At 38.1% G+C, this 14,401-nt stretch overlaps 1 protein-coding gene across 1 annotated transcript in view; it reads left to right on the forward strand.

Annotated features, from left to right (window-relative positions):
• The window catches only part of grik3 (glutamate ionotropic receptor kainate type subunit 3), a 149,745-nt gene that overhangs the window by 99,208 nt on the left and 36,136 nt on the right, over positions 1-14,401 (forward strand). Inside the window, exons 9-10 of the mRNA XM_079625500.1 lie at positions 135-248; positions 8,667-8,870. Coding sequence (XP_079481626.1) covers positions 135-248; positions 8,667-8,870 — 318 coding nt within the window. The remainder of the gene's footprint in view (positions 1-134; positions 249-8,666; positions 8,871-14,401) is intronic.

The raw sequence follows: 14,401 nt of genomic DNA on the forward strand, positions 1-14,401 counted from the left end.
AAGAGCCAATCAGCTAATGCTTCAGGAAGAGCTCAGCACAGGCTGCTAATGCAGTCAGATGGGCTATTGCGATGTGGATGGGTCACACAGGTACGAGAAACACACTCTGACTGCATAAATCTCCTGTTTTCTAGGTGGGGAAGTGGAGTGCATCTGGAGGACTCAACATCACCGAGATCCCACGGCAGAACGGCATGAACATCACAGACTCGCTTTCCAACCGCTCGCTGGTCATCACCACCATCCTGGTAAGGTCATCCAGATGCTGTGTGTGAAGGAGAGTCTCTTTTTTGTCTTTCTCCAAATTTCACTTTCTTTTCTAGTGTTCTTTACCTCATCTCGGGCCAGCAGATGTGCTGCTTTTCAAGTAATGATACGCACATGCTCCAGATTCTCCTTTCCTCTCACAGAAATGCCAAATAGCTCTATGCCTTTCAGTGTCTCAGTCCTTGAAATAAACTGACCTGGGCAGGGTTTCCCAAAAGCATCGTAAGCTTAAGTTGATCGTAGAACAATTGCCACCAATGGTCTCTACGATCAACTTAGGCTTACGATGCTTTTGGGAAACCCAGCCCTGGCTGAATCAACAACACAAGATGTCTTCCCCTGTTTGAAACAAAGTTTGAGCCTCATCTCGCCTGACTGTTTTACTAAGTAGAATTCTGAATTGAAGCAAGTACTAGGTCTCAACTCGCTCTGCCATTTGAATTTATGAATGAAATTTGGTACAATTAATTTTAATAAAATAATAGTAAAATAATAATAGCAAAATAAATGTTTGTCTCTACTATGGGACCGCAACACGTTTTTGCAAGTCTGCAAACCACACTTATAAAAGCAGGCCACATGATTGAGCCTCGAGATGTGTTTTTCAGAGTTGAGCTGTATTTAACTTCACACCATGTCTTATGGTGCAAGAAAAAATAGCATGGATTTGCATCTGACGTGTGTGTGTGTGTGTGTGTAGGCTATCAATTAAACATGGCTATACATTCAACATGTGTGTTTTATTTGCACTATAGTGTAATTAATTCTTCATACTAAGTGCAAATAGTGGCAGATGCTACTTGAACCTCAGTGTATAATAGTACATTATACAACAGTATGCAGTAGGCCTAATAACAAGATATTCTGTGTATATAATTATATTTTTTAAAATCATAAATGGATGCCACCTTATACTTGTAGTTATACTGCTAACCCTACCCGATAAACTCTTTATTCCTACTATTGAATACATGTTAGCTGCTTTATTTCCACTATATTGGTGGAAACTATTTTCATTTTTCCACTATTTTTATTTTTATTTAAAGAACACGACTTAAAAAGACAATGGTAGAGTTAGTGTATATCTGCCATCAAGGCGGTGTAAATAGACAAAAAGTAGGGCAAACTGAACTCATTTGTGAAATATAGTTGCTGTAGACTTTGATAGCAACTGACTAGGCTTATGTTCAAAAAACAAACAAACATCGACTTCTAAAGCCACTCTTTGTAATACATATTTTCGATCAATGATTTTTTGTGTGTCTTTGAATTGTTTTAGTTTAACACAGTACAGTTTTTCTTAGCAAATATTGATTATATGCTAACTGCAGTTCAGCTGATTATTTATTATGCCAATGATGCAATTCATTTGATACAAAATTTTGATTTATTGACAGCCCTAAAAATAAGTAATAATCTTGACTAACCCTTGTACAGGTACCTTAAGTCATTCCATCAGCTCAAGAATTGGATAATAACACTGACCCATTCCAGTTTGGTTTCCCTCCATACGATACTTTCAGAGATTTATCATAGACATGTAGCCTTAATTTATTGCTGTTACAGGCAGATGCATGCTGGGTGAAATTCTGCTCTACCCAATGTCATTTGCCAGATAATAGCACGAATGACACATCTTAAAATAAATGTGTGTTGCATTCGAGACTGCATTCCCCCAGATGTCCCGAGGGCAGCATTTATGTATGTTGCAGAATTGTTTTGGGATTTTTTGGTACTGACAACAGCCTCTGTGGTCTTATTTTGGACAAGCAAATGAGTTATCAACAGGGATAAACACTGTTATTAAATGTGGATTGAGCTGCAAGGCTATAATTATGAGTTAAGGTCTTGATAGGATATAATCAGAGATTTTCTAGTAGCGATGGGTTTTGTTATATTAAGGTTCTTTCTCCTCCCTTTTTAAGCATTAAACAGGGGTATTGAATAAGGGTCAGCCAAAAAAAAAAAAAAAAAAAAAACTATGAATACGAATGAATAATAACCTAGCACACATAACAATTATGACAGATATAAATGATGGTGTTTCAACATCCCAAAACTTCCTTCAGAAATAGCACAATCAGGTGCTGAGATAGCCGAAGCTTGACCTTCTCCCTAATCTAATATTCTGGACCTGGTGAAAATATAATATGATCATATTGTTGCAAATAAAAATCCAGAAACGTTTAGACTGGTGTCTGTTGTCATTGCTCAAATTATGAAGGAATCATTTAACAGTTCCATGCTTTTATTAAACTTCTTCAGTTTCATACTTACTCCATGTAACTGATTCCTTTCTCTTACTGCTCATGTAGAAAGAGAGAGAGAGAGAGTATACAAACCTTGCATTTGCTACAAAACCTTAGGGGGTATTACAGACTGGGGGCTTAAAACAGATGGTAACAATTGTTATAGTTTTTTTTTTTTTTATGTATTATTATTTATTTATTTTTGGCAACACAAACTTTTTGATCTAGATAATTGGACAGCTTCTACAAAGTTTTTCTTTCAGTTTCATTCTGTATCAATTCAACCCATAATCCTTGGTTTAATTTAAAGCACACTGACACCTACAATACCTTCATTTCTGTCATAAAATGTCATATAATTGTTCATATAAAATTATGTACAGTATTATATTAAAATTAAATAATAAATATCCTTTATATGAGATCTCATGTCAACAAACAAAATGTAGCTTTACATTTTCTTATAATGTATTTAAAGGAGAACCTGGGGCTAGTTGTCACACTTTTATCTCCAGTGAATATTGAATTTTAATATTGAGTTTCTGTATAAGCATATATACAGATGAGCCAAAACATTATGACCACCTGCCTGATAATAATAATAATTTGTCAAAGCGGGGGGAATCTCCTCAACCACCACCAATGTGCAGCACCACCTGGATGATGCGACGGAGGCCATATACACCAGCTTATTGGTAGAGAGGAGCCTATAGATTATATATATATATATATATATATATATATATATATATATATATATATATATATATATATATATATATATATATATATATATATATATGGGGATGATTAGGATAAAATGTGGCCTGGATGCTAGGGTTACACCCTTACTCTTTTTTGAAAAGAACACCCTTGGGTTTTTATGACCACATAGTACCTCTGTTTGTTTTAGGGGGACAGTTTACTGTTGCGTGCTGACCAGTGCCGACCCGCCGAGGTCTGGACTAAAAAAGAGCCCTGAAAGTGTCCTATGGTCTCTGGCACCAAGACATTAGCAGCAGATCCTTCAAGCCCTGTAAGTTGCGAGGTGAAGTCATCCAAGGATCGAACTTGCTAGTCCAGCACATCTCACAGATGCCCAATTGGATTGAGATCTGGGGAATTTGTAGCCCGTGGAAACTCCCTGAACTCTTCATCATGTTCCTCAAACCATTCCTGCTCAATGTGTGCAGTGTGACCGGGTTCATTATCCTGCCGAGAGAGGCTACTTCCACCAGGGAACACCAGTGTCATGAAGGGGTATACCTGGTCTGCAACAGTCTTTAGGGAGAAGTCACGATTCATATTTATATTCACATGAATAGCAGGACCCAGGGTTTCCCAGCAGAACATTGTCCAGAGCTTCTCTCTCCACCGGTTTGTCGTAGTCCCACAGTAATCCTGGTGCCATCTTTCCCGGGTACATTGTGCACACGGCCATCCAACTGATGTAAAAGAGTATGGGACTCATCGGACCAGGCATCCTTCTTCCGATGCTCAAAAATGTTCAGACCGTCGCATGGCCATTGCAGGCACGTTTGATAGTGGACAGGGGTCATCATAGGCACTCAAGATTGGTCTGCGGCTCTAAGCCTTTTTTTTGTTTCAGAGATACACTAACTCAGTGGCCTTGCCATAACAATTTGGCCCATGTCAAAGTTGCTCAGATCTTTATTCCCGCCCATTCCTCCTTTATTCAACACGATACGAGAACTGATCATTTGTATTACCCTTTAATCTACTCAGACCTTAATATGTGGCCTTATTAGGAGATGATCAACAATATTCGCTTCATCTGTGACTGGTCATAACTTTTTGGCTCATCAGTGGACTTTAGATACAACTTATGATTTAGATTACAAAACAAAACATGACAACTTGCAGTATGTCATGCGTAACAACCTGATGTTTTGTCCAAATATTCTTGTCCCAAGAACACAGTTCAGTTTTTGTTCAAATTGTAGCGTCATTATATATCAGAACCGTGTCTGAATGTATGCCAGCTATTGCAAGAATTTGTTTAATTGGACTATTTCTGTGACTGACTCAAAATGTTCCTACTTAGTTTCTGAGAGTGCTGAAATATTACTTGGGAAAACGTTCCAGTGTGACAACGAAAATGGTCTCACATGTATTGGCATGGAAAAACCCATGTCTTTTCAAAATGCACAGATCCCAGACCTGGACAAATCCCACTTGAAAGATTGTTCACAACACTGTAAAGCATCTGTTATCATCAAGAGTCTGGACAGGGCAGAGAATTGCAATGAAACCGATTCTCAAATTCAATCCGAGGATGACCGTACAGGAGTTTTAGTCCTCTTTTCTGCTGCCAGCTGAACACTTTGCATTTTCTGTCCTGTCTGTATAGTGTCATTTGTTCTGTCTTTTCTGACTAAAATGAAAAATGATGTCAGGGCTAGAAAGGTGTCACATTATGTTTGATGAAACCCAGAGAGTGAAGGTCACCTTGAGTGAGTTTGATCAGAAGCACGGCAAGCAATAAATAGAGCAATCCTGAAATAACTGACATAATGCTTCATTAAAACATCTTTATCTGTATCCATTACGAAAAACGGCAAAGGTCAAGGTATCGGATTCTTCAAGGACTCATTTCCTTCTCAGTAGCCCGTCAACATTAAGCAGAACCATTCTCAACACAGAATGAAACTTGTGGTGTGACATACAGTCATGGCCAAAATGGTTGGCACCCTTGGTAAATATGATCAAAACTGGCTGTAAAAAATAAATCTGCATTGTTTATCCTTTTGATCTTTCATTCAAAAAATTGCCAAAATTCTAACCTTTCATTGAAGCAAGATAATTGAAAGTGGGGCTAAATCACATTATGAAATAAATGTTTTTCTCCAAAACACGTTGGCCACAATTATTGGCACCCTTTTATTAAATAATTTTTGCAACCTCCTTTTGCCAAGATATCAGCCCTGAGTTTTCTCCTATAATGCCGGATGAGTTTGGAGAACACCTGACAAGAGATCAGAGACCATTCCTCCACACAGAATCTCTCCAGATCCTGCAGATTCCCAGATCCATGTTGGCGCTTCTTCTCTTCAGTTCAGCCCACTCATTTTCTATAGGGTTCAGGCCAGGGACTGGGATGGCCATTGCAGATCTTGGTTTTGTGCTCAGTGACCCATTTTTGTTTTGATTTTGATATTTGTTTTTGGATCACTGTCCTGTTGGAAGATCCAAACATGGCCCGTTATAAGATTTCTAGCCCCGGCTGTTAGGTTTCGATTTTTTATCTGTTGGTATTTGATCCAATCCATGATGCCATGTATCTGAACAAGATGTCCAGGACCTCTGGCAGAAAATTAGGCCCACAGCAGTAAAGATACAGCAGAGTATTTCATTTTACACATGGGGTACTTTTTTATCCCTGTGTGCACCAAACCCATCTTAAGTGTTTGCTGCCAAAAAAGCTATTTTTTGGTTCCTCTGTCCATGTATATCACAATTTTACGTTCTTATTTTTTGTTGCTAAAAACAAAGTTGTGTGTCCAAATGAATGTCATCTCAGAACATTGCTGGTTCCTCTCGTTCCACTTTCAGTCCCAGCCTGGGGTGCGTTTCCCGTATAACAACATAACTCACTGCCTAACTTCTTCCTTAAGATATCCACTAGCTAGTCACGACTGTTTCCCGAAACCATAGTGTCGCAAATTGGTCGTTCAACCACGTTGGTTAATGATGTCACGCATGTGGTGGAGTAATAACTTATTGCTACATGTTTTTCTTTAAATTACGGACATGGCATCTGAGGGCTAATTCTCATTTTGCTTTATTCCTAGATTCAATCATAGGCTTGATCTTACATATTAGAGCACGTTTTGACTAACTAAAGCACTCTTGACAATACATAAGACATACAAGACATAAATTACATTTGTATGTATTCTAAATAAAAGATACAGATTGTACTGAATGTCAGCTTACTTATTTTGCTCAAGATAATGATTTATTGAGTCCAGATGTCATGCAAACAAGAAACTCTGCTTCTAACCACAGGTCGAGATCTGTCGCTCAAACACACAACTCTGCGATGCTGTTTGCGAATGTTCGTCAGAACTACGGTTTTGGGAAGCACAGACTCATTGAACTGCTGATAACGACAGAACTTGAGACTATAGTTGACTGACGATTATTTTGGGAAACACACTGCTGATTGGTAGATCCAGTAGTTTATGAGTCTCAACTGTCAGAAAATGTGTATGGACGATAGCAAGAAACCAAAAACGAACAGTTTGATGAAGTGTGCTGCTTGCCACGCTCAATATTTTGCACATGTCAATCAGCGACATTACTCTGTCCTTCTGCTTCTTCTTGACTGAATATAAAACGACAAAGTCGTTCCTTGTCCCATCGCTCCTTGGGAATGTCTTGACAGTTGCAAGGCTGGTGTCCAAAGAGTCATTCGACAGATATAAAGGCCGTTGTTGGCTTGGGGAACTCTTAGATGTCAAGGTACATAAATAATATTGCAGAAGAATCCCAGTTGTACCCAGTTTAAGACTCTGCTTGCTTTTGTTGTTATGTCTGATTAAACCGCTGAAAGTACAGATGAAACTGAAGTAGAGCAACCTGCACAAGCTGGGAAACTTACACGGTTCCATAATAACAGTATTTCAGTGTTATAATGAGAACGTATCCGTAGATTAGGTGGTGTAATTTGCAATCTAAAATATATATTCTGGACGGTTTTGGTAGTGGCTTCATCAGATGCCTTTCCAATTCTCCTTTTTTCTCTTTTTCAATTCTAGACATTTTATGTGCAATACTATTTGACTATTTATGTCCTAATTTATTACTAATTATTGCACTTTTTTATTCTTGCATTGTCTATTCAAATTTTTGATTGCTATTATGTTATTTATTGACGAAGCTGCTTAGACATACACCCTTGTTTCTAATGTTTTTATTGGTTCATGTTTTTATCTTGTGTTTTGACTGGGACTTTAATACTTAGTTACTTAGTTACGTTACTTTATGTAAAAATGTGTATGGAATGACAATAAAAGCCCCTTGAACTGGTTTGGCTAATGCCACTCTTGCTGGAACTGCCTTCCCATCAAGCCTTGCATTGTGGATTCGGGATGTACATGTTTGGAATGTCTGGCTCGTGGAAGGTGTTTCTATGTACATCCCATCACCAGCCCACATGTTTTATTCGTAAACATCCCAGGGTAGAAAGGGCTTATCTCTGTGGCTCAGCAGAACAGGACAGCGCTTCAGTCTTGAGAGCCCCTCAGGACCGATGTCTCTATGCTCTAGGCTGTGCTTTCTCTCTCTCTCCCGCTCTCTAGCCAACATTTGAGTACCTTATGCCAGCTCTCCTGCATGAGCCAATCCCAGAAACATCTCGGGGTCTTTCATGTATAGCACAGCTTTCTTCATTGAGATGCGATGCTGGAGGCAGGAGAAAATAATGACCTATACAAATTGTCAGGGACAATCGGAGTAAAAATGTCTAGGTCTTCGGAAATAACAAGGGAATGCATAAAAAATGTGAATTACCGAACAAATCGTGACTTAATTCATATGACATTTTATACACTCTCAGATAAAAAAGCTGTCACTCTGGTGGTTCCCTCTCAAAAGCTACATCTTTGTACTTTATTTAGGGTGCAGATTAGTAACTAAAGAGTACATATTAGTAGGGGACGCCCCAGTGAAAGCTTTTTTACTTTTTTTTCTGAGGGTGTGGGATCATAAAACTACTTTACACTGTACTTTAAGCAATAAATGATTTGCCACTTGGGGTGCCACATAGAATTGCAAAAATAATTACTGTTTTTAAACCAGCTTCAAACTGGTTTGAGGCGGTCCAGCCCCACAATCACATCATTTGGGGAGTCAACGTTGCTTTCTCAGACTATTCAGACAAACAAATTGCAATCTTTTTGGTGCCACTAGTGGCACAGAAATTGCTCACTTCAATTTTAACATGAACTATGGAAAAACATTACATTTTGTGTTATGAATAATGTCAAAAGCATCTCATTTTACCCACAGAGCCAGCTGTCAGTGCTGTTTACTTGTACTCGATTAGTTGTGTGTGTGTGTGTGTGTGTTGTGAACAGTACGAGAAATCTGAAGCTGCTTCTCATTCGATATTTTGTATTTGTACAGGAGGAGCCATATGTCATGCTTAAGAAGTCTGACAAGGCACTCGTCGGCAATGACCGCTTTGAGGGCTTCTGTATTGACCTGCTTAAGGAGTTGGCCAGCGTTCTGGGTTTCTCCTACGAGATCCACCTCGTGCAGGACGGAAAGTATGGCTTTCAAGATGATAAAGGCCAGTGGAACGGGATGATAAAGGAACTCATGGAACACGTAAGTATTCAGCATCACAGCGGGAACCCTCTGGTGCTCTTCACTTGTCAGTCAAAAATGTTGAATGATTTTTTTATTAAAGTTTTTTGTCAATTAAATGAATATACTATATTTTAGTTTGATAATGTTTTTTATTTAATTTAGATTTATTTATAATAAATAATATTTACGCTGGATTTATAATCCATTTATTCACTTTTTGAGCATAGACCTGAAAATTACATTTCCAATCATAAATATTGAATGCTTTAGAGCACAGACTTATGTTTGATCTCTTTTCAAAGACAACATTTGGCAGATTATTGCTGGAGTGCAAAAAGAAAAAAGAAAAAAAGAAAAGTGAACTCAAAAAAAGTAACAGAATTGTATCTGTATTGTTATGAAAAATGCACAAAAAAACTATTTTTTTTATATGAAATATATATTTTCAAAATTATGTTTTACTCTAAAACTGCAAGAAAATCAAAGCGAGAAATCTAAACAAGTTGTGTTTCAAATTGAACATGTCTCAAAATAATTAGCTCTGTCAGATTTTGGTTTGGCCGCAGTACCAAACGCTTCCACTAGATACAATTCGTCTCCCATTCATTTCCAATGCACTCATTTTTTAACGTGAGGAGCACAAGTGTGACTACTTTTACAGGACCATTTAACCTTTTCAAATTATGTCCATGATTTTGTGTTTGTTTGTTTGTGTTCACATAGCAAGTGCCAAAACCTTTACCAAGTTTCGTACCATTTCAATGAAGTAAAAAAAAAAAAAAAAAAACATACTTTTTTTTTGGTCAAAAATGACTGAAGAGCACCTAAAATAACGAAAATGCTTTTTCTGCTGATTCAGACTCACTAGTTCCTGCATCCCTAATTTTGCCTTTCACTTTAATAAAGCCTTTCTTCTTGTTTTCTGATGTCTAAACAAAATGCCAAGATGACACAATAATGCAATTAACTAAACGTGTTGCTCGCTTCAATACTGCTTCCGCTCACAAAACGTATGCCGCAAAGGTGACAGAACACACCTGGATCACATTGACACGCCGCGAAGACACGGCGGCAAGTGCTGCCACAGCGAATACACGTTTCAACGCCTCCACCGAGTCAGCAGAACTAGACCATTCTGAAAGCTGATTCCCCGAGCCCATTCTCTCCAGTCTCAGTGCTGTCAGGCTGGGGGTGTAAGTCCCATCTTCTCATCCCATCGCCCTCTCGCTGTCCTCACCCTCTCAGGTCACCAGAAGCCCGCGGCGGCAGAGCTGTAATAGCTTAAGTGGCATTTAGTGGAGGAAGTCGTATGGCGGGAGTCAATGGTGAGGTGTGGAAGGGTTGGGAGAGGTGACTTACTGCAGCGCCACTTAATCTTCCATGTGCTTCGGCCAGATCCAGCCCGACTGCAGTCACCTTCAGGGGAACAAACGGATTATGGCCGGAGGAGTCAAACATGGAGATGTGTGTGTGTGTGTGTGTGTGTGTGTGTGTGTGTGTATTGCTGAAGGTGAAAAAGTATAAGATGTAGGCCCTACACATTGTATGAAATAATGATATGAACTCATAATTCTGACATCTTTTTACAAAATTGTGAGATATAAACTCTCAAGTTATAAAGTCCAATTCTAAATTTATAAAACACATTTGACCCTTCGCAGGGAGTTTGATTGACAGGTGATCTAACCAATCATACTTCACCATCCGCCATTTTGTCCTACAAAGCAGTCAGGAGAGTTAGTAGATTAACATGGGAGGATTTGAGCTTGAGAAGCGGAGTGTACTGACGTCTTTCCGCGGTTAAAACAACACTCCTTCTGATGTTCATTCATGTTTATTTGATGCTATAAATGAAGAAGGAAGAGATGATCGGTTCACGAGCCGCTTTAACTGAGGCGATCTGTCAGACACATTAAAGAGCCACAAAACGCTATTTATTGTTTACATTTCTTTAAGAAAATAACCAAATTTGAAAGGTGAGACTTTGTTTAATACGTTTAATATCAAAAGTAACCGAAAAGTAAGCTGGTCTGTCCTGTCTGTGTCCAGCATGTTGTCTACTATGTATTTTTTACTGTGTGAGAACATGGTGTGGTGTGAGAGTGGCGTAGCTTGTCGGACATAGCGACAGTAACTAAGGGGGGCGGGTCTTTGCGAACGGTCAACTGGGACTTTATATCATGCAATTCTGACTTTATATCTCACAATTGCAAGTTTATTTCTCGTAATTGCAAGTTTTTATCTCACAATTCTGACTTTATAGCTCGCAATTACGCCTTTTTTTATATCACCAAATTCTGAGATAAAAAGTCACAATTACCTTTTTTATTTTTTATTCTGTGAGAAACAAGCTTCCATATGAGATACTGTACAGTTGAGTTAAGTTGAGTTGAGTTAATGGAGAGTTGAGGCAATGCTAGTCTTAAACCCCCGCAGAAGAAGTCAATACATGAGGTGCAAGTGTGATTAGGCTTAAAAGCATACAGTATATGTTTCAGTGCTTTCAAATGTCAGTAGAATACATCTACCCACCGTGTTACACAATTAGGGTGAATGACAAAATAATGCTGTTCACCATATAATCCACTGATGTATATTGATATGCACTACTTTTTGAAGAAGAAGAAAATTGAACAAAAAAGACAGTAAACAATTTTACATTGTTACAAAAAATTGCTTCAAATAAATTATTTTGAACTTTCAGCTCATCAAAGAAACCTGAAAAAAATCATAATCACAGTTCCCTAAACATTATGAAGCAGCACATCTGTGATAATTCTAAGAAATATTAAAGCAAATCATATAGAGTGATTTCTGAAGGATCATGTGACACTGATGACTGGAGGAATGATGCTGATCAGCTTTGATCACATGAATAAATTAGCCTACATTTTAAAATATATTTACATAATATTTATAATATTTCACAATATTGCTGTATTTACAGTTCAATGCAGCCTTGGTGAGCATAAGAGTTTTAATTCAAAAACATTAAAACTTATCGTTCATTAAGACTTGTTATCTTACTGACCCCACACTTTTGAATGGTAGTTTGTCTATTAACCTTACTGTAAATCTTTTTGAAATATCCAAATACAATTGTACAAATGATCTCTGATTTGGTAAATGCCACACTGCAGGGATTCGGGGGATGTCTTACTGAGCCAGTGTCGTACGCATGAGGCAATTACTCAGTCCAAACAGGGCCTGTGCTTTCAGGACTGAGACTCGAACCCTTCACTCCCTCACAGTGTGTTCACCCCCGCATGACTCGAGAGGAGAGCTGCCGACGCACTGACACGGCAGACAGAGTCAACTAATGAGTGTAGAGCGAGCAGCGAGACAATGTGGACATCCAAAGAAGCACAGCAGAGAATTGCACTGAGAAAAACATGTGGCAACAGTGAATCCTCACATTTTGGGCAGAGTCAGCTAAACTAAACACACACTGGGCAATAGGTATATGCAAACGTGTGATGGGGGCTTCTGTTTGACTGAGCACAAAGGAAAGGAGATGGACATGTGGCTTGAAGAAATCAGAGTTTTTTCTAAATTGACCGTTCGCAAAGACCCGCCCCCCTTAGTTACTGTTGCTATGACCGACACGCCACGCCGCTCTCATGCCACATGTTCTCAAGCAGTGAAAAACACATCGCGGAGCAGAGAGACACTGACAACACACTGACAGACAGGACAGACCAGCTTACTTTTCATATGAAACGAAGTCTCAACTTTCAAATTTGGTCATTTTTTAAAGAAATTTAAACATTAAATAGTGTTTTGTGGCTCTTTAATGTGTCACAGATCGCTGTGTCGCCTCAGTTAAATCTGCTCGTGAACCGATCATCTCTTCCTTCTAGTTCATTTATAGCATCAAATAAACATGAATGAACATCAGAAGGAATGTTGTTTTAAATCACAACCTTTAAAAAAATCTAATAAAAAATTATATGCACTTTAATATTCACATACTGTTTACTCGTTCATATCGTGATTTGATTAAGTGTTTTAACTTTCATGGATTGTCAAATTCCATGACATTCCGCATAACACTGTAAATTCCATTTTTATGATTCTGCAATTCCGTCCACATTTCCCGAATCACGGAAATCATAAGGACATGATTGACTACAGCAGTTACGGCTGGTGCTAAAAACATTTGGTTGCAAACAAACTGAATTATTAATACAGGACTGAATGTAGGCTAATTGTTAAATAACCATTTAACAGTGATAATAATGTATCATTAGCATGATACTGCTTCGCTAAAAATGGAAAATTCAGCATTTAAAGCATGCCATAAGGTATTGGGCAATAGCCAATTTCTAAAGAAATCTGAATTTTTGGGCTAAATGGCGATGTATGGTATAATCTCAGTATTTACAATTTTTTTAGTAGCCTATTTAATTGTTTTATTTATTTATTTAATATCCTGATCAATATTGTCCTACAAACAATGTTCATATTGAAGGCTATAAAACATAGTGAATGTTACATAGTCTATACAAAAAAGGGGTCAAATGTCATAACATTCTAACATTGCATCATTACAATCTAAAAACAAAATAATGCTTTTTAAAGAAATAGTTAAATTTACTAAACTTAAAATGAAAATAAATAAAAACAAAACTGATATCATAAAAATACACTTTAACTAAATTTCGAAATTCTTTAGCAGATTTATGTTCAACAACAACAACAACAAATATTCAACAACAAGTATTTTAGTTAAAATTTATTTATAATTTAGTGTTAATGTATATTTTAGTCAGAATTATTGTGCTCCTATTCCATTGCGCTCCGTCTGTCCGGCGCATGCGCGGCGGCGCTCGCTCACGAAGTTCAGCCTGCAGAAGCTCGTCCACTCCCGACAGCAAAATGGAAATATTCGCTTAACTTTCTAATATTTACAGATGGTAATATGTCCGTGGAATGTAAGTTATGCACTGAGGAAATTGTTGGATGTCACATCAGTCTAAATATTAATAGCCTAGAGGTTTATTTGTTTCCACCAATCGCTGCACAAGTAAGTTTACGTATGATGATGAAAGCACGTTACTGTGAGCCTCCCGGACCCCATAGAGAATGTGCGGGAAAAATAAATCTTTGTAAGGAAGTCTATGGGAACATGGTGATGTCTATGGTGAAATCTCCCAAAAAGAGGCGGTGCTCCACAGAACGTGACTTGATGCTGATTGGACTATATCCAGAGGCAGAACAACAGTGAAGGCTATAATTCTGTGAATGCAAATGTGATTGAAAAAGTCCCTTTCACACTTTGGTTGTGCGTCGCCCAATCGTCCTCATGAAGAAAGATTCACCACTGATAAATATTCTCCTTACTTCCACGTTTGTGCACCTTTTCCCTAATTTAAGCCCTTTTTGGAAGCCAAAGTCTGTTGTATTGTTATACATTGTGAGGTTCTGACTAGCGTGTGAACCATATTTCATACTACAGTTGGATAGTGATAACCATGTTATCTGTGTTGTGGTGATAACTGGGTGTGTTGACATCGTGAGGGTTCCCAATGCTAGTGTTACATGAGCAC

The sequence above is a fragment of the Phoxinus phoxinus genome, assembly GCF_949152265.1.
Source record: "Phoxinus phoxinus genome assembly, chromosome: 10".
Taxonomy (NCBI): domain Eukaryota; kingdom Metazoa; phylum Chordata; class Actinopteri; order Cypriniformes; family Leuciscidae; genus Phoxinus; species Phoxinus phoxinus.